Source organism: Heptranchias perlo, chromosome 7 (genome assembly GCF_035084215.1).
Source record: "Heptranchias perlo isolate sHepPer1 chromosome 7, sHepPer1.hap1, whole genome shotgun sequence".
Classification (NCBI taxonomy): domain Eukaryota; kingdom Metazoa; phylum Chordata; class Chondrichthyes; order Hexanchiformes; family Hexanchidae; genus Heptranchias; species Heptranchias perlo.
Window position 1 is genome coordinate 31015079 of NC_090331.1, and position 23568 is coordinate 31038646.

General features: G+C 44.6%; 1 protein-coding gene across 7 annotated transcripts in view; it reads left to right on the forward strand.

Moving 5' to 3' along the window:
• The window catches only part of zranb3 (zinc finger, RAN-binding domain containing 3), a 128593-nt gene that overhangs the window by 100091 nt on the left and 4934 nt on the right, over positions 1-23568 (forward strand). For 6 of the 7 annotated variants that reach the window (XM_067987225.1, XM_067987224.1, XM_067987222.1 and 3 more), the window contains 2 exons: positions 2378-2506; positions 15895-16026. In XM_067987225.1, the coding sequence (XP_067843326.1) occupies positions 2378-2506; positions 15895-16026 (261 nt within the window). The remainder of the gene's footprint in view (positions 1-2377; positions 2507-15894; positions 16027-23568) is intronic. The other variant, XM_067987227.1, reaches the window with a different exon arrangement.

Here is a 23568-nt window from a genome sequence, read left to right on the forward strand (position 1 = left end):
ACCAAATCCCATTCCCCCATCACCCCTGGGGTACATTGGCTCCCAGTCCACCAACACTTCGATTTAAAAATTCTCATCCTAGTATTCAAATGCCTCCAGGGCCTCGCCTCTCCCTTTCTCTGTACCCTCGGAGAACTCTACGGTCCTTCGACTCCGGCCTCATGCATCCTCCACTTCCTTCGCCCCACCATTAGCGGTTAAGCCTTTAGCCATCTAGGGCCTAAGCTCTGGAATTCCCTCCCTAAACCCCTCTGCCTCTCCACCTGTCTACCTCTCTCTCCTCCTCAAAACCTCCTTCTTTGACCAAGTTTTTGGTCACCTGTCCTAACGTCTCCTTCTTCAGCACGGTGTCAATTTTTGTCTGGTTACGCTGAGAAATTTTACTACGTTAAAGGTGCTATATACATGCAAGTTGTTGATTTAATTCATCCATTGCTGATATTTTTTTATCTTTTTCATGTCGTTTTATCCTTGTGTTACACCATTATAGTTGTTACCTTAAGTACTAATTTCACTTTTATTCATTTAATTATGCCTTAAATACTAGTTTTAAAAAATTTAAGCACAATAAAAGCATTCCAGTTATTTTAAAAACAGCTTTTACACTTGAATTTTAAATTTTACAAGGCCTAAAGAATCAATTTGTGTTGATTTGAAAAAACCGATATGGGCCAGGATGCTATGATTGCTACATTTAGCCTTAACATTCCAGGGCTAGAGAGAGAAAAATCACCCAGTGCTACAGCTCCTCATCACAGTCCGGCACTCAAGCTGGAAAGTGTCCATGTGTGGACATCTGGTGAGGGCAGAATCAGGCTCCACTCTGATGATTCCAGTGATCAAGTAGCCTGCTGACATTTGCTGTCTAGACTCACACTTGGGTGAGATACTAGAGAGCGGCTAGCAAATGGAGCTATACCTTAGCAGAGTTGGGGAGTAAATTAGACCGGGCGAGGGCGGGGAGAGGAAGGATTTCTTTTAAAAAAAGGAAAGCAAATGTTTTGGGGTTTTTTTTATTGCTTTTTTGTTAGCTTTGTGTTTGTTACGTGAAGCTAAGAATACAAGATATTTAAATCCAATATGACCTGCTTTATAAAATTGTAATACCGTAGCAGCGCCTTAATTTGAAATGGAAGGCAAGATTGTCCTCGACAGAATACCATGCTACTTTTGTCAAAACTGATGTGTTTTTAATGTTTTAATTCTGCCTTGTTTAAAAAAGGTGCTAATCACTAATTACATGGAGTCATGAATTACAAGTGGGAGGGATTGCAGTTCAAAGTTTTGTGAAGAGCAATTTTAAATTAATTTCTTATGAACATAATAGAGAACACTCATTTGCAAACTTCAAGGAGTTTTTCAACTCCTCAAAAATATATTGCAATATTCCTTTATTTCTGATGATATATCCGAAGTGGCTCCCCAGTGAACATTCAGCAGTTGCTAAGAGAACTAATACATATTGATTAGGTCTGCAAGTAATTTAGAGTTGTAAAATTATTCAGTGTGGGAGGAAGTTTTCAAAGTTGTTTCCAGAAATTTACAATAATTATTATAAAAGATTTTCAGTGTCTGTATCAGGAATTGATTGCTTTTTTATAGTACTCCAAGGAGGCATAGTCTGAATTGGCAAACATACTGGAAAGTGTCCTAAAATTGGCAACGTCACTACTAAGCCCACAATTATTTACAACCAGTGATGAAATCTTGTCCCATTTTATTTACAATCCAAATGTTGTTTACATCCTTTTGCTCCTTGATAGCAAAGTCTAATTAATCTTCAAGCTTGCAGCTTTTTTAAAGAGAAAGTGTGTTTTTTACTATAATTATTTCCAAACTAATCTGTGTAGTGCCAGTAATCACTACAGCATTAAGCAGAGATACAATGAAACAAGAATGAAGCTAACTTTTTTGAAACCTGCTAAATGTGGAATTAGGTCAAGTTTGCTTTGTCTACTTGTAGCCCACAGAGGCCTACTCCAGAATTGTAAAATTCAGAACATTATTATTACAACAAACCAGTGTGTTTGGTGTTTCAATGGTCAGTTGTTGCCTAACATGGCTTTTGCCAGTTGTGGAGGCCTATGAGGCTGTTTATATTGAAGGAGATAACTTCATGTTGTTTCAAATACTTAAATTATAATGGAATACTCAAGCTACATTTGAGATATTCTATGCGTAGAGCTGGTACCAGACTGCAGCATGCTTCCCGTATCCCTTCATTTATATGTTGATCATTGGTTTATGCCTTTTTCAGTGTGCCTAGCTCACTGCAGATTGATATAAAAAAACCTAAGACTCCATTTGACATTTACACATAACGACGATCCAACATAATATTTTAGTACTAAATCTCAGTTTCCCTTCTGAATTGTAGCCCTGTCGAATGACAGGAAAGATTGAAGGTCAGATGAAGAAAAGAATGAACACTGGAAAAGAAAATAAAGAAATGGCTGAAAGCACAAGAAAAAAATTATATAGATACATTTTGAACAGATTATGTGAAGTAAGGCAGAAAGAAAAACAAAATTAGACCAACACAAAATAAAAATGAGAAAGCAAAAGGATTTTAAAAATTATTTTATATTGTAAATATTCCATAATTTTGCTGCCGTAAAACTGCCCACATTCTGGGGTTAACCTATTGTGCAACCTCTAACACAGCACAGAGCAGAAATTGCAAAATTAAAGTGGTAAGATCTTAAAACATATAGAATTATTTGGAATACATTGTAGTGATTCCAAGACATTACTGCCTACACCATTTACTTGCAGAAAATATTTACTTAGTTAAAAAGAGGATTGTGCAGGATGGAAAAATAAACAACTTAGTCTAGTAGTATGGTGTTTAACACTGCACTAAACTAGTAGTATGGTGATTAACACTACACTAAACTGGTAGAATGGTGCATAACATTGCGCATAGAACAGCGGATTGTTATCAATGTGCTGTTAACCGAGGGATGACTATTATTTGTCCAGAATCTGAGACAATAAATAGTTGCTGCATTGGTTTGGTGAAGGGTTACAGGCCTTGTTTAATCCAAGTAAAGGAACTGTTTATTATGTAGCACACTACATAAGCTGATTTATTAATAATGCAATATTTTAGTAAAATTTGATTTACAAAAGTACTTCATCAACAAATGCCATGTGGAAAATTTTTAAAAGCTGATCATTGAAAATACTTTACTGAGAAGCTTTTGAATCGTGTTTTAGTCTGCTTAGAACTTTATAAATATATTTTAAAGCAGTAATTTGGCTTGATTAAAACAAGTGCTGTTTGGTTTTTGTTTTGAAATCTGCATTTCCATAACTCCAGACCCTCAACAAAAAATAACCTGCATTAGCAGCTCTTAGTTACTAAAATTGTGACAAGATAGTGTGAAGACTAATTGTTTGAGAGGTTTAACAAAATTAGTTGGTGGAAGGGAGAGAGCTTCAGATGTCACACTTCGAAATATCAGAAGTATATATATTTTTTAAAAAGTATATAAAACCAAAGAAAGAAAAGCTATCATTGCTAGTTTTTCTGATGTTTTCTGGACAAGAGGGATAAACAACAGTGTCTGTCAGGGGTCAATGTCGGGACCATTGCTCCTCTCAAAATATATATATATATATAATCATTTGAACTCAGAAATAAGAGGGTACAATATAAAATTTTCCAGACAAAAATAGGGAGTGTGGTTAACTGTGAAGAGACTGTAAGTGACTACAGGAAGAAAGGAAGGTTAGTAGATTAGACAGATAGCTGTCAGATAAAATTTAATAAGGGGTAAAATAAGATGATACATTTTAGGAGGAAGAATAAAGAGAGGAAATCGATGCAAAATGGTAAAACTTTAGAAAGAGTGGAAGAGCAGAGAGATTTAGGAGTTCTAATATGCAAATCTTTAAAAGTAGGAGAACAAGTTGATTATAGAATCAGAGAAAATTTACGGCACAGAAGGAGGCCATTCAGCCCATCGTGTCCGCACTGGCTGGAAATGAGCCACCCAGCCTAGTCCCACTTTCCAACACTTGTTCTGTAGCCTTGCAGGTCATGGCACTTCAGGTGTACATCCAGGTACTAATATAGAGGTTTGTTTAAAAAACATACTGGTATGTTTAAAAAAAAAAGCAGCAGCAAATGGGATCCTAGGTTTTACGAATAGAGGCATAGTGTACAAAAGCCAAGAGTAATACTGAATCTATATAAATCACTCGTTGGGCATCAGTTAAAATATTGTGTCCAGTTTTGGCACCCTACTTGATAAAGGATGTCAAGCTATGGAGAAGGTACAGAAAAGATTTACTAAGTTGATACCAGGGCTGTGAGTGGCTTTAGTTACGAGGGGCAGGTAGAGAAACTGAGGCCCTTTTCACTACTCCAAAGGAGGTCAGTAGAACTAGAGCCATGGCCTGTGCTTGAAAGAGGGTAACTTCAGAACTAATCTGCAGAAACATATCAGTGAGCAAACAGTGAATCTATGGAACAGACTCCCTAGGGAGAAGGTGGGAGCAGTTAGTATTGATTCATTCAAATGCAAATTAGATGGATTGCTTACAGAAAATAACATTTTGGGATACAGTATATGAGTAATTTGAGACATGACGTGGTAAGTGGAGCATGCTTGGGACGAGAAAGGTGACGTTGGATCAGTGGTTCCTAAAGCTCTCCACCACTGGGGTTTTCCTTGTGCCATTTCTTGGTCTGTTGTAGACTAATTGATGAAGATTATTTGCCATGATTAGTCAACAACTCCATTATTATTGTTTCAGGCGACTACCAGGATAGTAGAAAGCGAAATAGATGGACCTTGGTCTTTTTCCGTCTAGCAATTCCTATGTTTCTAATAAAGGTATTCAAAATTGTGACGGATTTTGATAACGGAATTAGGGAAAAGCTATTTTCATGATTAGTAACTAGAGGGCATCAATTTAAGATCACCAAAAGAAAAAAAGGGAGAAGTTAGACTTTTTATGCAGAGATTTGCTAAGACATGGTATGCCCTACCAGAAACAGTGGTGAAAGCAGAATCCATTATGCAGATGTGCATAATTACTTGAAAAAACAATTTAAAGGGAAAGAGCAGGGGAATGGATTTATGTGCTGTAAATGTTTAAGATTCTATGGTTGGGAGGGATAGAAAGCTTTTACTTTTCACAGTGTAGTCTCTTGCGCCCTTCATTTACTGTACAAATGCTCAGATGGTGCTTTGCAATTCCATAGCATGTGAAATCGCAGTCAAAAGAAAGAAAGCTTTTACTGTGTAAAAATGGAGTGCATCTCCTATTAAAAAATATGTTGCATAGTTCAGTGTGAAAGGATAGTGGGAGACCTGAATATATTTGCCTATGAGACCATCATTATGCTGTGATTGTCCCACAGTACATCAGCACTGGTAGTATAGGACTCTTAAATGGGCACATTCGTTTAGGCATTTTACAACCTTCCAGACTCAACATTGATTTCAATAATAAAAACAGAAAATGCTGGAAAAGCTCAGCAAGTGAGGCAATATCTGTGGAGAAAGAAACAGAGTTAATGGGCTTGATTTTCAGACCTCTGAGCCGGTGGGTTCATGGCGGGGGGGCTCCGAAAATCAGGGATTCCCGGGGCGGGTCCGGAGCCCGGCTCCAACCCGCCCACTTCCGGCACTTAAAGCCGGCGGGATGCCACTTAAGGTAATTATTTTGATACTTCAGGTCGTTAGCAGACCTGATTGACATGATATTTTAGGAGGGGTGGGATTTTCACCTCAACTGAGACTGTTTCCCATACTGGGAGAAACACTCCCAGTTGAAATGGACGTGTTGCAGCCATCAGCCTTTGGAGACCCTCACTCATTGCAGGAGGCCACTCTGTCACTTTGGACAAAGTTTGGCCTCCACCACCCTCCTCCTAACAGTAAAATTCACAAACTTGCACACTTACCCCAGTGTACAGACACATTTACCTACCTTGCAGACCCCCTCAAACGTACATCTTCCAGATGGGGGCCGCCGTAGCTGCAGTCATGACTTCCTCGGAGGACGAACAGCATCACCGGCCACGCCGTCCACCTCTGACAAGTGGAGCTCCACAACACAGTGCTGTGACACATCCACCCGCACAGCAGGAGGGAGGGCAACCGCAGAGAGAGATGCGTCGCAGAAGGCACTACCCTCGCCACAGGGTCTACAAACCGAGGCTCAGCTTCCTCTAAGCAGTAGTACATACGGAGGCTCAAAGTCACTCGACATGTAGTCGTGGACATCTACAGCCTTCTTCATGCCGAGCTGCTCCCGGCTGGCCCGAGCACCATCTTCTTACCTGTATCTGTCAAAGTCACCACTGCCCTCAACAACCTCTCCTTCGCATCCTTCCAGGGTGCCACCGGGGACATCGCCGACATCTCTCAGTCGTCTGCACAAAAGAGCCCTGCAAATACACCTACACCCACTCTGCAGTGACACAATGGGTGGCATCAGTTGTGGGTCTTCATAGTGATCCTCAGGAAAGAGCATTATTGCACAAACCAGACAAGATTTGCAAAGACGTGGCAGTAGTGGTGACAATATAATATGTAATGTGAGTTGATCAGAAATCAAATATAAGTAAAAACCATGACAAACCCTCAAACACCCTTATGCATCCCCTTCATGCTCATAACACGTTTGCCTTATGCTTCCCACTGCACATACGTGATGCATGCCCTGTGGCTGCAGCACAGGTAGTGGCAGGTTGAGTGAGGGTGACCGTGAAAGAGATGCATGAGAGGGTGAGTATGAGATAGAGCCATGAGATTGTATGAGGATTGGGTTGAGTGGTAGTGGCGGGATGAGTACTGGCGAGGTGAGTAAGTGCGGGTAAGATGAGGATGAGCTTTGAGTGGGTGTGAGGAGTGATGTGATAGAGTAGTGTTGGCAGTGCAGAAGGAGATGTGGGGTGGGGGCGGTGATGTGGCAGACAGAGTGTAGGGGAATGAGTAAGTGTACTCACTTCGGCTGACCTACTTAGGTCATTGAAGCGCTTCCTGCACTGTATGCAGGTGCGCGATATGTTGGTGCAGGTGACCTCCTCTGCCACCTCGAGCCAGGCCTCCGTGGTGGCAGAGGCAGGCCACTTCCTCCCGTCCGCCGGGGAGAAGATCTCAGTCCTCCTCCTCCTCCTCACCCCATCCAGCAAGACCTGGAGTGAGGCATCATTAAACCTGGGAGCAGTCTTCCCCCTGGGTTGCTCCATGCTGTAATTTTGCATATTTTCTGCAGCATCAGTCAGTGGAGGACTGTCCCTTTAAATAGGGCTCCTCTAGCTGACAGCCTATGCTGCGGCTGCGCAGTCCGCCCGCTGCGCAGCTTTCGAGCGCAAAACCTGGAAGCCAAGGTAAGTACCTTCAATTAAGTTGCGATTGCGTGCGGAGCACCCCGAATTCACTGGGCGCGTTACCCACCTCCCTCCTAATATGGGCCCACTGTTTCAGGTCGAAGACCTTTCGTCAGAACTGGATGATGTTAAAGAGTTAAAGTTTTTAAGCAAGTACAGAGCCAAGGAAAGGGAGGGGAGGGAAGGAAAGAACAAAAGGGAAGGACTGTAATAGGGTAGAGGGCAAGAGTGATTAAATGACAAAAAGGATGATGGTGCAAGGCAAGGAAAGTGGTAGTGGGACAAGTTAAGAATCAAAAGATCGGTCTAGAGCAGCTGTAAATGGCAACAGCAGAACCGTAACCAGCAGCTGCAGTCCAATAAATTTTAAAAATTAAAAATGGGAGCAGTGGTTATGGTCTGAAGTTATTGAAATCAACGTTGAGTCCAATTTTCTGTTTTTATTTCAGATTTCCAGCATCTGCAGTATTTTGCTTTTGATCATATTTAAATCTCCCTCCACTGAAAATAGCACAAAGGTTTTTCATATTGATCAGAAGATCCTTTTGTTTACATAGGCTACATCACCCAGACAATATACACGCAATAGTGAGACATCCTCTCTTTTCTTGCTCGTGCTTTCTCTTTTTAAAAAGATTTTTCGGGATACGGTGACACCGTCAAAGACGCGTTTATTGCTGATCCTTAGTTACCTTTGGAAGATGGCGGTTGTCCACCTTCTTGAACCATTGCAGTCCTTATGACGGTGCTTCCATGATATTGTTAAATAGGGGATTGCAGGTTTTGAACAGTGACAGTGAAGGAACAGCAATATATAGTCAAATGAGGATGGTGTGTGACTTGGTAAAGAACCTTGAAGTTGTGGTGTTCTCTCGTTTCGTGCATACACACACTCACGATCACACACAAAACTGGCCTGGGGAAAATCGGAAAGTATAGCAGACCATAGAGGGAGAAAATAAAAAGCTAGTGAGAATAGACAGAACATTTCAATCATCAGAAGGTGAATAATTTAATTGTGAACCTGGCTTGAGCAAGTGATGTGAATAAACCATTGTGACACAGACCCTGACTGAGTAAATGCTACTCATTTCTCTTTTCTGCCTAATTTGCTTGGAGTGTTTATCATTATGTACATGCAAAGTATCATAGCATTAGGGAAGATTCCCATAAACCATTGTACTGTGAGGTCTGAGAGTCTTTTTGCACCATGGAGTTGGACATTCTTGCATGTCTGTACACTAGAGACACTATAAGACAGCTCATCTGCTGCTGAAACCATAAGAACATAAGAAATAGGAGCAGGAGTAGGCCATACGGCCCCTCAAGCCTGCTGCACCATTCTTTGGCCTCAACTCCACTTTTCTGCCAAATCTCCATATCTCTTGATTCCCCTAGAATCCAAAAATCTATCTGTCTCAACCTTGAATGTACTCTGACCCAGCATCCACAGCCCTCTGGGGTAGAGAATTCCAAAGATTTACAACCCTCTGAGTGAAGAAATTCTTCCTCATTTCAGTCTTAAATGGCCGACCCCTTCTCCTGAGACTATGCCCCTAGTTCTAGACTCACCAGCCAGGAGAAACAACCTCTCAGCATCTACCCTGTTATGCCCGCTCAGAATCTTATGTTTCAATGAGATCACCTCTCATTCTTCTAAACTCCAGAGAGTATAGGCCCATTCTACTGAATCTCTCCTCATAGGACGACCCTGTCATCCCAGGAATCAATCTAGTGAACCTTCGTTGCACCACCTCCAAGGCAAGTATATCCTTCCTTAGATAAGGAGACCAAAACCGCACACAGTCCTCCAGGTGTGGTCTCACCAAAGCCCTGTATACTTGTAGCAAGATTTCCTTACTCTTGGGGCTCAATTTTCGGGTGAAACAGTGGGGGCGGGGGGGGTCTGAAAATCGCAACTCCCGAATACACAAGTCCCACTGGCAATTAAAGCCGGTGGGATGATACTTTGCATAGTTTGTCGGATATTTGAAGTACTTGAACTACTTGATTGACTCGACATTTTGGCAGGGGTGCGATTTTTGAAGCATCCTCAGCATGTTTCCCGTGCTGTGGGAAACATTCCCTGTTGCAACAGACATGTTCAGCCAGCGGGAGATACAAATGCTTATTTGACAGGTGGGGAGAAAACGTCATTTATTTCAGCAGGGCACTTTGTCACTTCAGACAAAGTTTTGGCTGCAAGACCTTTGTGTTTTCACTCAAAATTCTCACCTTCCACCCAAAACTCTGCTGTTCAAACATATTTAACAACTTTGCGGACCCCCTCAAGCTCGCACTGTCTGGATGGGAAGGTGCCATGGCCGCATTCATCACTACATTCGAGGACGAGCAACATCACCAGCCTCACCAGGCATGGCGTCCACCTACGCCACGTGGAGCTCCACAACACAGTGCTGCGCCACAGGCACCTGCACAAGAGCACGGAGGGGAACAACACAGGGAGCGACGTTGCAGGAGGCACTACCTTCGCAACAGGGTCTACAGACCAAGGCTCAGCTTCCTGGACCTCTCTGAGGAGCAGTGCATACGGAGGCTGAGAGTCAGTCGCCAGGTAGTCACAGACATTTGCAGCCTCCTTCATGCTCCCGGCTGGGCCGAGCAGCATCTCCTTACCTGTCACTGTCAAAATCACCACTGCCCTCAACTTCTTCACCTCCAGATCATTCCACGGTGCCGCCGGGGTGTCTCAGTCGTCTGCGCACAAGTGCATAAGGCAGGTCACCGACGGCTTGTTTCGCAGGGCTTCCCCATGGACGACCTCAGCCAGACGGAGAGGGCAATGGGATTCCACGCTGTGGCTGGCTTCCCACGGGTGCCGGGTGTAATTGATTGCACCTATATAGCAATACAATCACCTCCACACAAGCCAAGGCTGTTCATCAACAGGAACAGCTATTACTCCATCAACACTCAGCTCGTTTGCGACCACCGCAAAAGATTCCTTCACACGTGCACCAGATACCCTGGCGTCTGCCACGATTCCTTCATCCGCCGGGAATCCAACATCCCGTTCCTCTTCCATGCACCGAATACCTGTAAGGGCTGGCTCCTCGGGGACAAGGGATACCCCCTGCACACGTGGCTCATGACACCTCTGAGGAACCCCACCACCGAGCAACAGCGTCAATATAACGACAGCCACGTCGCCACCAGGTCTACAATTGAGCATGGTATAGGGCTGCTCAAGATGTGCTTCAGGTGCCTTGATCATTCTGGGGGAGCGCTTCAATACCCACCAAACAGAGTGGGACGCATTATAGTCGTGTGTTGTGCCCTGCACAACATGGCACATGAGAGGGGTGCCACTTGAGGAGGCCCCATCCACACTTGCCACCCACATTGAGGAGGTGGAGGAGGAGCAACCATGGGCATAACAGCGGCTCATCTGGCTGCTCGTGAGGCCAGGAAGTCACTGATATGTGAACGGTTCTCCTAACATCAGACAGTGTGAAGAGTCCAGACCTCTCACCACCTGAATAGAGCAGCACCCACCCCCTGCACAAAACAGTCCTGCAACTACACATAGACCCATTGTAAAGAACCCAATGGGTGGCATCAAGTGTTGGCATTCATGGTGAACCTCATGAAAGGGCCTTATTACAGAAGCCAGTCAAGAATGGCCAAGACATGGCAGTAGTGGTGACAATAATAATATTTAATGTAAGTTTAACAAAAAGCAAATATAAATAAAAAAACATGACCATCCATCAAACACCCTTGTGCATCTCCTTCGTGCTTACAAAACCTTCGCCTTTCGCTTCCGACTACTTCTACGTGGTGCATCCCGTGTGGCTGCAGCAGAGGTAGTGGCAGGTTGCTCTTGTTCATGCCTGGACCGATTTAGATGCTTTGGGCCTACGCCCTCTGGGTTTTGGTGCCCATGAGGGCCCCTTCAAAGACTGCTCCACCTGCACCTGTGCAGGGGCAGACTCAGCCACCTGGAGAGGAGGCAGCATTGCGGGAACTGGTTGAGAGGGGGGGCAACGGGTGAGACGTGGGAGCACTTTGAGTGGTGCCCCCACTTCCATGTCCCCTTTCGCCATCATCCCTGACCTGGACCAGGCACACACCACCCCTACCACTCTGCTGGATGACAGTTTGGAGGACATGTGTGAAGCCTTGTAAGGCCAGTGCTAGTGTATCTGCCTGCCTGTTTAAGGCAGGAGAATGTTGTTCACCGAGTCCGAACGGCCATTGTCAGGACCTGAATGGACTCATTTGTGAGCCGTGCTTGAAGCTCAATGGAGGCTAGCCTTCCCTCCATCGCAGACATTCCCGCACTTACCTGCGACAGTATCTCAGAGATTCCCTCCCATACCTGTGCCACCATTCCTCTCATGCTGGAGTTGGACTCCTCCATCCTCTGAGCTATTGTGGACAGTGCGCATGGTACCTGTTCCAGCACCTCACACATGTGCTGCTGCCCCTCGATCATTCTCTTTTTAAAGGATGGCCCCCAGTGTTCAGCATCTGCATCCAGCTAAGCAGAGCATGGAGAGGAGTGCTCCACAGCTGTCCCTGCCACCAGTGTCTGCTCATGCTCACGTGTGTGGTAACTCACCAGGTGCCAACCCAACTAACTGCGGACTAGGGCCCACCGAGGTGTGAATATCTGTGCTGGTGGATGGCTCGCTCAGATGTGACGGTGCACCCTCAGAGGCCAGCAGGTCCTCTGAGGAATCGCCCTCTGCTGTCACGGCGGTCGCTGAAGGCCCTGTAGGAGAACAGAAGGCAATATTAAGCATGAACACATGTGTCATGTTGCGATGAGCATACTCAAGTGCTGAAGATGTCAAGGCATGTTAACATCAATTCATACTGTGTGTGCTTAATGTTAAAGTTCTGTCACCAGACGTTTGTCGGGTGCCAGTCTCGGCGTCCCTGACAGACAGGCACTCGAGAGTGCGGCTCAGCTCTAACTCCTCCCGCTCCGCGTCTGTGAGGACGACTATTTGTTGCGGCCCCCCTCCGGTTCTCGCCCTCTCCCGTGCATTCTGGGCTCTCTTCTACAAAGGGAGAAAGTACAGACGCGTGAGTGAGTGATGGTGACGTGGCCAACCAATGAATGCAGTGGTTTGGGTGTGGCTTGCCGTGAAAGAGATGCATCAGAGGGTGAGTATGAGACAGAGCCATGACGTTGTATGAGGATTGGGTTGTGTGGCAGTGGGGAGGTGAGGAAGTGCAGGTAAGTTGAGGATGAGGTGTGAGGAGTGATGTGATAGAGTAGTGTTGGCAGTGCAGAATGAGTTGGGAGTTGGGGGCGGTGATGTGGAAGACAGAATGTAGGAGAATGAATAAGTGTACTCACTTTGGCTGACCTAGTTAGGTTATTGAAGCGCTTCCTGCATTGGTCCAGGTGCGGGAGATGTTGCTGCTGCTGGTGACCTCATCTGCCACCTCGATCCAGGCCTTCTTGGTGGCAGAGGCAAGCCACTTCCTCCCGTCCGCCGGGTAGAAGACATCCCTCCTCCTCCTCACTCAATCCTGGAACGAGGCATCACTAAATCGAGGAGCAGCCTTTTCCCTGTGCTGCTCCATTGTGCCGTGTGGGTGTTTGCTCCAGGAGCAGCCATTGGAGGACTGCCTGTTTAAATAGAGCTCCTCCAGTTGATAGCCTGTGATGCGGGGGAGCAGTCTGCCCGCTGCACAGCTTTCAGACTGCAAATCTGGAAGCCACGTTAAGTGGCTCCATTTGACCCGTGGGAAACGGACAGATTTTATTGGGCGGGTTACCCACGCGCCCCATCACTCCAGCTGCCATCCTGCCTCCCTGCTAATATCGGAACCTTGTATTCCAACCCCCGTGCAATAAAGGCCAACATGCCATTTGCCTTCCTAATTGCTTGCTGTACCTGCATGCAAACTTCCTGTATTTCTTGTACGAGGACACCCAAATCTCCCTGAACACCAACATTTAATAGTTTCTCACCATTTAAAAAATATTCTACTTTTCTATTCTTCCTATCCATGCCTTTGTTACCTCTAGACTGGACTATTCCAATGCTCTCCTGGCTGGCCTCCCATCTTCCATCCTCCATAAACTTGAGCTCATCCAAATCTCTGCTGTCCGTATCCTAACTCGCACCAAGTCCTGTTCTCCATAACCCCTGTGCTCGCTGACCTACAGTGTCTCATGGTCCAGGAAGGCCTCGATTTTAAAATTCTTATCCTTGTTTCCAAATCCCTCCATGGCCTCGCCCCTCCCTATCTCTGCAATCTCCTCCAGCCCGGCAACCCTCCGAGATCTCTGTGCTCCTCCAATTCTTGCCTCTTGTGCATCCCTGATTTTAATCACTCCACCATTGGCAGCTGTGTCTTCAGCTGCTCAGGCCCTAATCTCTTGAATTCCCTCCCTGAACTTCTCCGCCACTCTACCTCTCTCTACTCCTTTAAGACACTCCTTAAAACACACCTCCTTAACCAAGCTTTTGGTCACCTGTCCTAATACCTCCTTATGTGGCTCGGTGTCAAATTTTGTATGATGACACTCCTGTGAAGCCCCCTGGGAAGTGTTACTACGTTAAAGATGCTATGTAAATGTAAGTTGTTATTGTTGTAAAACCCGTTTTGATATTGTGAATTCAGAACGTTGGACATTCCAAGGAAAAGATTAATTTAGTCCCTTAAACCTGCAGAACAAGCTTTTGGCTTTTAAAAACATCGGAACTTAGCTGGGACAATGAAGGCACATAGCTCGGCCCTAAGCCACAAAGTGTGTGGAAGGGATCCTATTTTCTTCTGAGATGCGTTAATACCAGAGACCAGCCAGAACAGTGAGGGGCAGAAACTGGTAGATAGCTTTTCAACATCACATTTGGACAATCAATTTAAAAACTGCAAACAGAAACTACCAGAAGTCCTCTAACAGGTTTTTGATGTGCAAAAACCGTGGATGAAGTAAAGTGGCCACAGACCACAAGACTATGACATCACACCAGGCTATCAAGAGTCTATGAAGGTAGTCAAGACTCCAACACACAGAATGATTAGACAATAGAAATGTGAAGCACCAACAGGACACATTGAAGACCAATTGTCTGCCATATGAGATCATAGCATCTAGTTTTAATTGACTTAACTGTCAATCATTGAGGTCTGCTGGTGGTCAAAACCTAACGAGAGGTGATTGGACATGGGTGACGCCTCTCCCAATTCTACATCGCCTTGTTCTGAAACGACATAAAAGAAGCAAAAGCTCGCTCACTCTTACTACAACTGCAGTCAAAGAGCTACAACATCAAAGAAGAAGTGATCGGCACGGAACGTTCTGGGGGTCCTGTAAGGAAGGGAGAGGGTGGATCCGATTGGGCAGTTTCCCGACCATACATTCAAAGCCATTTGGCAGAACGTTTCATCGCTGGAACTGACCAGGCTTGGATGGTGTTGAGAAGGGCCCTCCCAGTGCAGTCTTTCCTACATGCACGGCATCTCAGCACCACCGCCCTAAAGGCTGCAGCGGGGACGAGACCGTCGTCTGTCTCCTGGTGGACTGCCCCTTCACGCAGAAGGTGTGGAGAGATATAGATTGTTGTCTGTCCCGGTTCATCCTCAATAGCTCAGTAACGCAGGATGCTGATCTACGAGCTGTTCCCCGGAGCGCACACCGAGACAGATATCAACTGCTGCTGGGAGGCCATCAACTCGATGAAGGAGGCCCTTTAGTCTGCCCGAAACCTGCTGGTCTTCCAGCTGAAGGAGCAGACCATGACCGAGTGCTGCCTACTGGCACACTCTAAGGTCCAGGAGGACGCACTGAAGTGAGGTGCGGACTACGCAAAGGCTCGATGGGGAGAAGTCACCGTGTAAGGCCATTTCACCTTGTACTGTACAGCATGTATTAGAAGATATGTCCTGTGTTTTAAATTGTAATATTGGAATCATATTGTCTATGATCTGTCTTGTATTGTTTTTGAATTGTAATTGTGACATCTATATTGAACTGTGTGTATCCTTAAATTTTATGAAATAAAGTATATTTTGAAATTTAAAAAAATCGAAGAAGCAGCAGCCTTGAGCATGTTGGATTGATCACCCGGTAAACTCAACAACCACTCTACTGCAAAAAGATTATATTAACATGTACCAATCATTTAAATAAAATTGTGTTTAGTCTTAGTGATTTGTTTGTGTATTTCTTTTCCAAAATTTACCGTCTAGAGTTCAACAACCCTCGAACACCGGTAGGGACAGGTGTTTGGATTGTGTGGTGACAAACCCTACAATACCCTACAGAAAACTGACAAAATGCTATTTATATATTTTTTTCTAAACACAAAAGCCTCTGTGTAGCCTACACCTGAATCATGACCTAGTTTCCATGGCAGCATTTTGTACAGGAATAAATGAAAATTTCTACACCACTATCTCAACCAAGGAAGTTTTGTGTTTTATTGAATGCTCCCCCTCTAATTTAGTTTTATTTGCAATGTGTAAATTAATTCTTCAATAATCTGTTATGGTATCATTAAAATTTATTTAAAATCTGTGATCTTTCATTTCTGGTGTTCTCTTGGTTTCAGTTGAATGAAATTATATGGAACCCGTCTGAGGGTCAGTTCTGGCAAGTGGATCACATCAGACCAGTATATGGTGGAGGAGGACAATGCTCCCTTGAGAACTTACAGACACTCTGTACTGTCTGTCATAAAGAGGTTAGTAAACTGGTATTACTGTAATCTTATGGTTGACAAGGCATAATTCTTTTCCCACTGTGGTAGTTTTAAAATTATTTGGCTGCTTCTCATGTCTTGATTGATGGGAGAAATAAAAGACTTGGGTGAGTCAGTCATAGAGAAAGATGGAGTCTTATTAACTTAGGCTGTCTTTGATGTCTTGCACTTAATATCACCTTGAGAGCACGATGTAATATTCTCCATAATCTTACAATTCTGTATTGTACTCAAGGCTCAAAATTTGCTATTTATATCCACCGGGTACCATAGGAAAATTAATAAAAATAATAAATATCAGACGTTATCAAGGGTTCTACTATTGTCTATGCAATAAGATTTCTTTTATCCTTGGACTGAATTGCTACTTGTGTTGCAGATGTCATAAAATTGAGGTAATACACTGTATTAAACAGATAAAACATATTTGTTAAAAGAGTAAATAATAGTTTATTTAAAAAAAAACAGCAATGTCTGCATGGGGAATGTCCTCCATTAATTGGGCTACCTGTTCAGTTTCAGTACTCAAAAAGTTTTAGAATGTCCTGGAGTACAAAATAATAGAGACGGTTCCTGTTGTAGGGAATTTTATAGCCAAATTTCTCTCCCAGGTTAGTATCTGTCTTAAATCCATGCTGCAGTTGTGTAATAATCCTCAGTCAGTAGTTTTTTTTTAGGTTCCACATATGTGATGGGGAACAAGTTTTGTTTTGCCCAAACAGGAGAATTAAGTATTATGTTTTTTATTAACTCAGTTTGCTTTATTAACTCGGACTTGATGAGCAAAGAGACATATCTTAAATACCTGTACTTAACCTAAGCGTCAGCAAACATATACTGGGACTTTCCTCGGGCCTTCTCCCATCATAACTTTGGCGGAAACCCCATTTCAGCATAAAACCTAAGGACATTCCTGGCAATAATGTTTGTTAATTTTTAGATCTTTCAGCCAACGTCCCAGACTCTTCCATCACCATCCCTGGGTATGTCCTGTCCCACCGGCAGGACAGACCCACCAGAGGTGGCGGTACAGTGATATACAGTCAGGAGGGAGTGGCCCTGGGAGTCCTCAACATTGACTCTGGACCCCATGAAATCTCATGGCATCAGGTCAAACATGGGCAAGGAAACCTCCTGCTGATAACCACCTACCGTCCTCCCTCAGCTGATGAATCAGTCCTCCTCCATGTTGAACACCACTTGGAGGAAGCGCTGAGGGTAGCAAGGGCACAAAATGTACTCTGGGTGGGGGACTTCAATGTCCATCACCAAGAGTGGCTCGGTAGCACCACTACTGACCGAGCTGGCCGAGTCCTGAAGGACATAGCTGCTAGACTGGGCCTGCGGCAGGTGGTGAGCGAACCAACACGAGGGAAAAACTTACTTGACCTCGTCCTCACCAATCTACCTGTCGCAAATGCATCTGTCCATGACAGTATTGGTAGGAGTGACCACCGCACAGTCCTCGTGGAGATGAAATCCCGTCTTCGCACTGAGGACACCATCCAACGTGTTGTGTGGCACTACCACCGTGCTAAATGGGATAGATTCAGAACAGATCTAGCAGCTCAAAACTGGGCATCCATGAGGCGCTGTGGGCCATCAGCAGCAGCAGAATTGTATTCCAGCACAATCTGTAACCTCATGGCCCGGCATATTCCTCACTCTACCATTACCAACAAGCCAGGGGATCAACCCTGGTTCAATGAGGAGTGTAGAAGAGCATGCCAGGAGCAGCACCAGGCGTACCTAAAAATGAGGTGCCAACCTGGTGAAGCTACAACTCAGGACTACATGCATGCTAAACAGCGGAAGCAACATGCTATAGACAGAGCTAAGCGATTCCACAACCAACGGATCAGATCAAAGCTCTGCAGTCCTGCCACATCCAGTCGTGAATGGTGGTGGACAATTAAACAACTAACGGGAGGAGGAGGCTTTGCAAACATCCCCATTCTCAATGATGGCGGAGTCCAGCACGTGAGTGCAAAAGACAAGGCTGAAGCGTTTGCAACCATCTTCAGCCAGAAGTGCCGAGTGGATAATCCATCTCAGCCTCCTCCCGATATCCCCACCATCACGGAAGCCAGTCTTCGGCCAATTCGATTCACTCCACGTGATATCAAGAAACGGCTGAGTGCACTGGATACAGCAAAGGCTATGGGCCCTGACAACATCCCAGCTGTAGTGCTGAAGACTTGTGCTCCAGAACTAGCTGCGCCTCTAGCCAAGCTGTTCCAGTACAGCTACAACACTGGCATCCACCCGACAATGTGGAAAATTGCCCAGGTATGTCCTGTCCACAAAAAGCAGGACAAATCCAATCCGGCCAATTACCGCCCCATCAGTCTACTCTCAATCATCAGCAAAGTGATGGAAGGTGTCGTCGACAGTGCTATCAAGCGGCACTTACTCACCAATAACCTGCTCACCGATGCTCAGTTTGGGTTCCGCCAGGACCACTCGGCTCCAGACCTCATTACAGCCTTGGTCCAAACATGGACAAAAGAGCTGAATTCCAGAGGTGAGGTGAGAGTGACTGCCCTTGACATCAAGGCAGCATTTGACCGAGTGTGGCACCAAGGAGCCCTAGTAAAATTGAAGTCAATGGGAATCAGGGGGAAAACTCTCCAGTGGCTGGAGTCATACCTAGCACAAAGGAAGATGGTAGTGGTTGTTGGAGGCCAATCATCTCAACCCCAAGGCATTGCTGCAGGAGTTCCTCAGGGCAGTGTCCTGGGCCAACCATCTTCAGCTGCTTCATCAATGACCTTCCCTCCATCATAAGGTCAGAAATGGGGATGTTCGCTGATGACTGCACAGTGTTCAGTTCCATTCGCAACCCCTCAGATAATGAAGCAGTCCGAGCCTGCATGCAGCAAGACCTGGACAACATCCAGGCTTGGGCTGATAAGTGGCAAGTAACATTCGCGCCAGATAAGTGCCAGGCAATGACCATCTCCAACAAGAGAGAGTCCAACCACCTCCCCTTGACATTCAACGGCATTACCATCGCCGAATCCCCCACCATCAACATCCTGGGGGTCACCATTGACCAGAAACTTAACTGGACCAGCCATATAAATACTGTGGCTACAAGAGCAGGTCAGAGGCTGGGTATTCTGCGGCGAGTGACTCACCTCCTGACTCCCCAAAGCCTTTCCACCATCTACAAGGCACAAGTCAGGAGTGTGATGGAATACTCTCCACTTGCCTGGATGAGTGCAGCTCCAACAACACTCAAGAAGCTCGACACCATCCAAGATAAAGCAGCCCGCTTGATTGGCACCCCATCCACCACCCTAAACATTCACTCCCTTCACCACCGGCGCACAGTGGCTGCAGTGTGCACCATGCACAGGATGCACGGCAGCAACTCGCCAAGGCTTCTTCGACAGCACCTCCCAAACCCGCGACCTCTACCACCTAGAAGGACAAGGGCAGCAGGCGCATGGGAACAACACCACCTGCACGTTCCCCTCCAAGTCACACACCATCCCGACTTGGAAATATATCGCCGTTCCTTCATCGTCGCTGGGTCAAAATCCTGGAACTCCCTTCCTAACAGCACTGTGGGAGAACCGTCACCACACGGACTGCAGCGGTTCAAGAAGGCGGCTCACCACCACCTTCTCGAGGGCAATTAGGGATGGGCAATAAATGCCGGCCTTGCCAGCGACGCCCACATCCCGTGAACGAATAAAAAAAAAAGATACGTGAAGGTAATAAGATCAAACATGTAGTTGTAAAGATCTTCCCTAATCAAGTAATTTGGGATCCTATTACAGCTATTTTTACTGGCATACAATGCCAATTTCACAGAATTAATATTTTGAGATTTTGTGCTCCTCAACATGAAGGATGCCAATATTATGGAATGTAACATTTTTCACTCAGTGCCAGCATCACACACCTCATGCCAGATATAATGAAATTAAGATTTTTGCTCTCTAACCTCTGCCACAACAGTGTGACTTAATTCCACTCCATAAACACATCCTTGTAGGGAATTTCTACAGAAGTCATCTTTTTATAGCCCCTCTGAATTAAATTGGTAATTTATACATAATTGTGAACAGTTTTGTGCTGTGGCTCACACCAACTTGGATCTGGGTTGAATTGCCCAGATATAGCTTATATAGGCCTCCCCTAAAGAGAAGGCTTTTATCTTGTCAATCTGGGCTGGATTCAAATACAGATCCTACAGGTGAAAGGAACCACTGTAAATCCATAGCGACAACTGGCCCCCGCATTGAGTACTGATATTAAACAATCAAATGTAGATGAGGACTTGCAGATTAGTATAGAAGTGCTATTCTCTAAATTACTGAACTGTAGAACTTTAATTTATGGCAATTGATCCTTAAATTGTGTAGTTTGTTAATGTTGCAAACTGCATTACTGACTGCTGTTGGCAGAAGATTAGTATTGGGAAATGACACTAACATAGGAACAGGAGTAGGCCATTCAGCCCCTCGTGCCTGCTCCGCCATTTGATAAGATCATGGCTGATCTGTGATCTAGCTCCATATACCTGCCTTTGGCCCATATCCCTTAATACTTTTGGTTGCCAAAAAGCTATCTATCTCAGATTTAAATTTAACAATTGAACTAGTATCAGTTGCCGTTTGCGGAAGAGAGTTCCAAACTTCTACCACCCTTCGTGTGTAGAAATGTTTTCTAATTACACCCCTGAAAGGTCTGGCTCTAATTTTTAGACTGTGCCCCCTACTCCTAAAATCCCCAACCAGCGGAAATAGTCTCTCTCTATCCACCCTATCTGTTCCCCTTAATATCTTATAAATTTTGATCAGATCACCCCTTCACCTTCTAAACTCTAGAGAATACAGCATAACTTCTGCCCCCTTGTACTCTAGTCCTCTAGATATAAAGGCCAGCATTCCATTAGCCTTATTGATTATTGTTCATGACACTTCAATGATCTATGTACCTGTACCCCTAAGTCCCTTTGGACATCCACTGTTTTTAACTTTTTACCATTTAGAAAGTACCCTGTTCTATCCTTTTTATCCAAAGTGGATGACCTCACATTTGTCGACATTGAATTCCATTTGCCACAGTTTTGCCCATTCACCTAATCTATCAATATCGCTTTGTAATTTTATGTTTTCATCTACACTGCATACAATGCCACCAATCTTTGTGTCATCGGCAAACTTAGATATGAGACTTTCTATGCCTTCATCTAAGTCGTTAATAAATATTGTGAATAATTGAGGCCCCAAGACAGTTCCCTGCGGGACTCCACTAGTCACATCCTGCCAATGTGAGTATTTACCCATTATCCCTACTCTCTGTCACCTTTCGCTCAGCCAATTTCCTAACCAAGTCCACACTTTTCCCTCGATTCCATGGGCTTCTATCTGAGCTAACAGTCTCTTATGTGGGACGTTATCAAATGCCTTCTGGAGGTCCATATAGATAACATCCATTGACATTCCCCTGTCCACTACTTTAGTCACCTCTTCAAAAAATTCATTCAGGTTTGTCAGGCACGACCAACCTTTCACAAATCCATGCTGGCTCTCTCTGATTAACTGTAAATTCTCGAGGTGTTCAGTCACCCTATCCTTAATTATAGACTCCAGCATTTTCCCCACAACAGATGTTAGGCTAACTGGTCTATAATTTCCTGGTTTCCCTCTCTCTCCTTTCTTAAAAAGTGGAGTGACATTGCAATTTTCCAATCTAGAGGGACAGTTCCTGAATCTAGAGAACTTTGAAAGATTATAGTTAGGGCATCTGCAATGTGCTCACCTACTTCCTTTAAAACCGTGGGATGGAAACCATCTGGCCCTGGGAATTTGTCACTCTTTAGTGCTATTATTTTTTCCATTACTGTTGCTTTACTTATATTAATTTTATTGAGTCCCTGTCCCTGATTCAATATTAGTTTTCTTGGGATTTCCAGCATGCTATCCTCTTTTTCTACTGTAAATACTGACGCAACATGTCCGCCATTTCCCCATTATCAATGACAATATCCCCACTTTCAGTTTTTAAGGGGCCAACACTGCTCCTGACCACCCTCTTTTTCCTAATGTAACTATGAAAGTTCTTTGTATTGGTTTTGATATCCCTTGCAAGTTTCTTTTCATACACTCTTTTTGTAGCTCTTACTATCTGTTGTGTGACCCTTTGTTGATCTTTGTATCTTTCCCATTCGCCAGGATCTGTGCCATTTTTTGCCTTTTTGTATGCCCTTTCCTTATGTCTTATACTGTCCCTTACCTCTTTAGTTGTCCATGGCTGTTTTTTATGGCAAGTAGAGTTCTTTCCCCTCAGGGGTATAAACCGATTCTGTATCACGTTAAATGTTTCTTTAAACATTTCCCACTGATCATCAGTCGTTTTACCCATTAACAGATTTGCCCAGTTTACTGTGGACAGTCTCTGTCTCATCCCATTGAAGTCGGCCCTACCCAAGTCTAGAATCTTTGCAGCTGATTCACTTTTTTCCCTTTCAAACACTACATTGAACTCGATCATGTTATGATCACTATTGGTTAGATGTTCACGCACAGTTAAGCCGTTAACTAAATCTGGTTCATCACTCATTACTAAATCTAGTATGGCTTGCCCCCTTGTTGCCTCTAGGACATACTGCTGTAGAAAACTATCCCGGACACACTCAAGAAATTCACTACCTTTCTGACAGTTGCTAGTCTGCTTTTCCCAATCTATGTGAAGGTTAAAGTCCCCCATTAAGACCACTATGCCTTTCTTACACGCTTGTCTAATCTCTGCATTTATACAATCTAGCACTTCAGAGCTGCTGCCAGGGGTCCTAAATACAACTCCCACTCTAGTCTTAGATCCTTTCCTATTTCTCAATTCAACCCATAAGGTCTCTGTTGGCTGCTTACCTCTCGTTATATCCTCCTTTATCATTGAAGTGATTTCATATCTCATCACTAAGGCTACTGCTCCCCCTCTTCCATTTTCCCTATCTCTCCTGTCGACCTTATAACCCGGTATATTTAGTTCCCAATCCTGACCATCCTGCAGCCATGTCTCAGTAATAGCTATCATGTCATACCCTCCAATTTGAATTTGAACCTGTAGTTCATTTAATTTATTCCTTATACTCCATGCATTTGTATATAGAACTCTTAGTTGGGCCACACACCCTAGCCTGACCTTCAGCTTTGATGCTGGGTTAATCGCCTTATGCCTTCTAGTTTTCACTATATCTGTATTGCCTAAAGTACACTATCTTTCTGCTGCTCTACGCTTTTCCCTTTCACTTGTCCTTGAACAACTGTTTGTACTATTTGTATTGTAAATTTCCCCTGGGTCTTCCCCTCTCTTGCTGCTCTCAACTTTACTCCCTTCTGACTCCCCGCTCAGGTTCCCATCCCCCTGCCACTCTAGTTTAAATCTTCCCCAACAGCACTAGCAAACACCCCCGCGAGGACATTGGTCCCGGTCCTGCTCGGGTGTAACCCATCCCGCTTGTGCAGGTCCCACCTTCCCCAGAACCGGTCCCAATGTCCCAGGAAT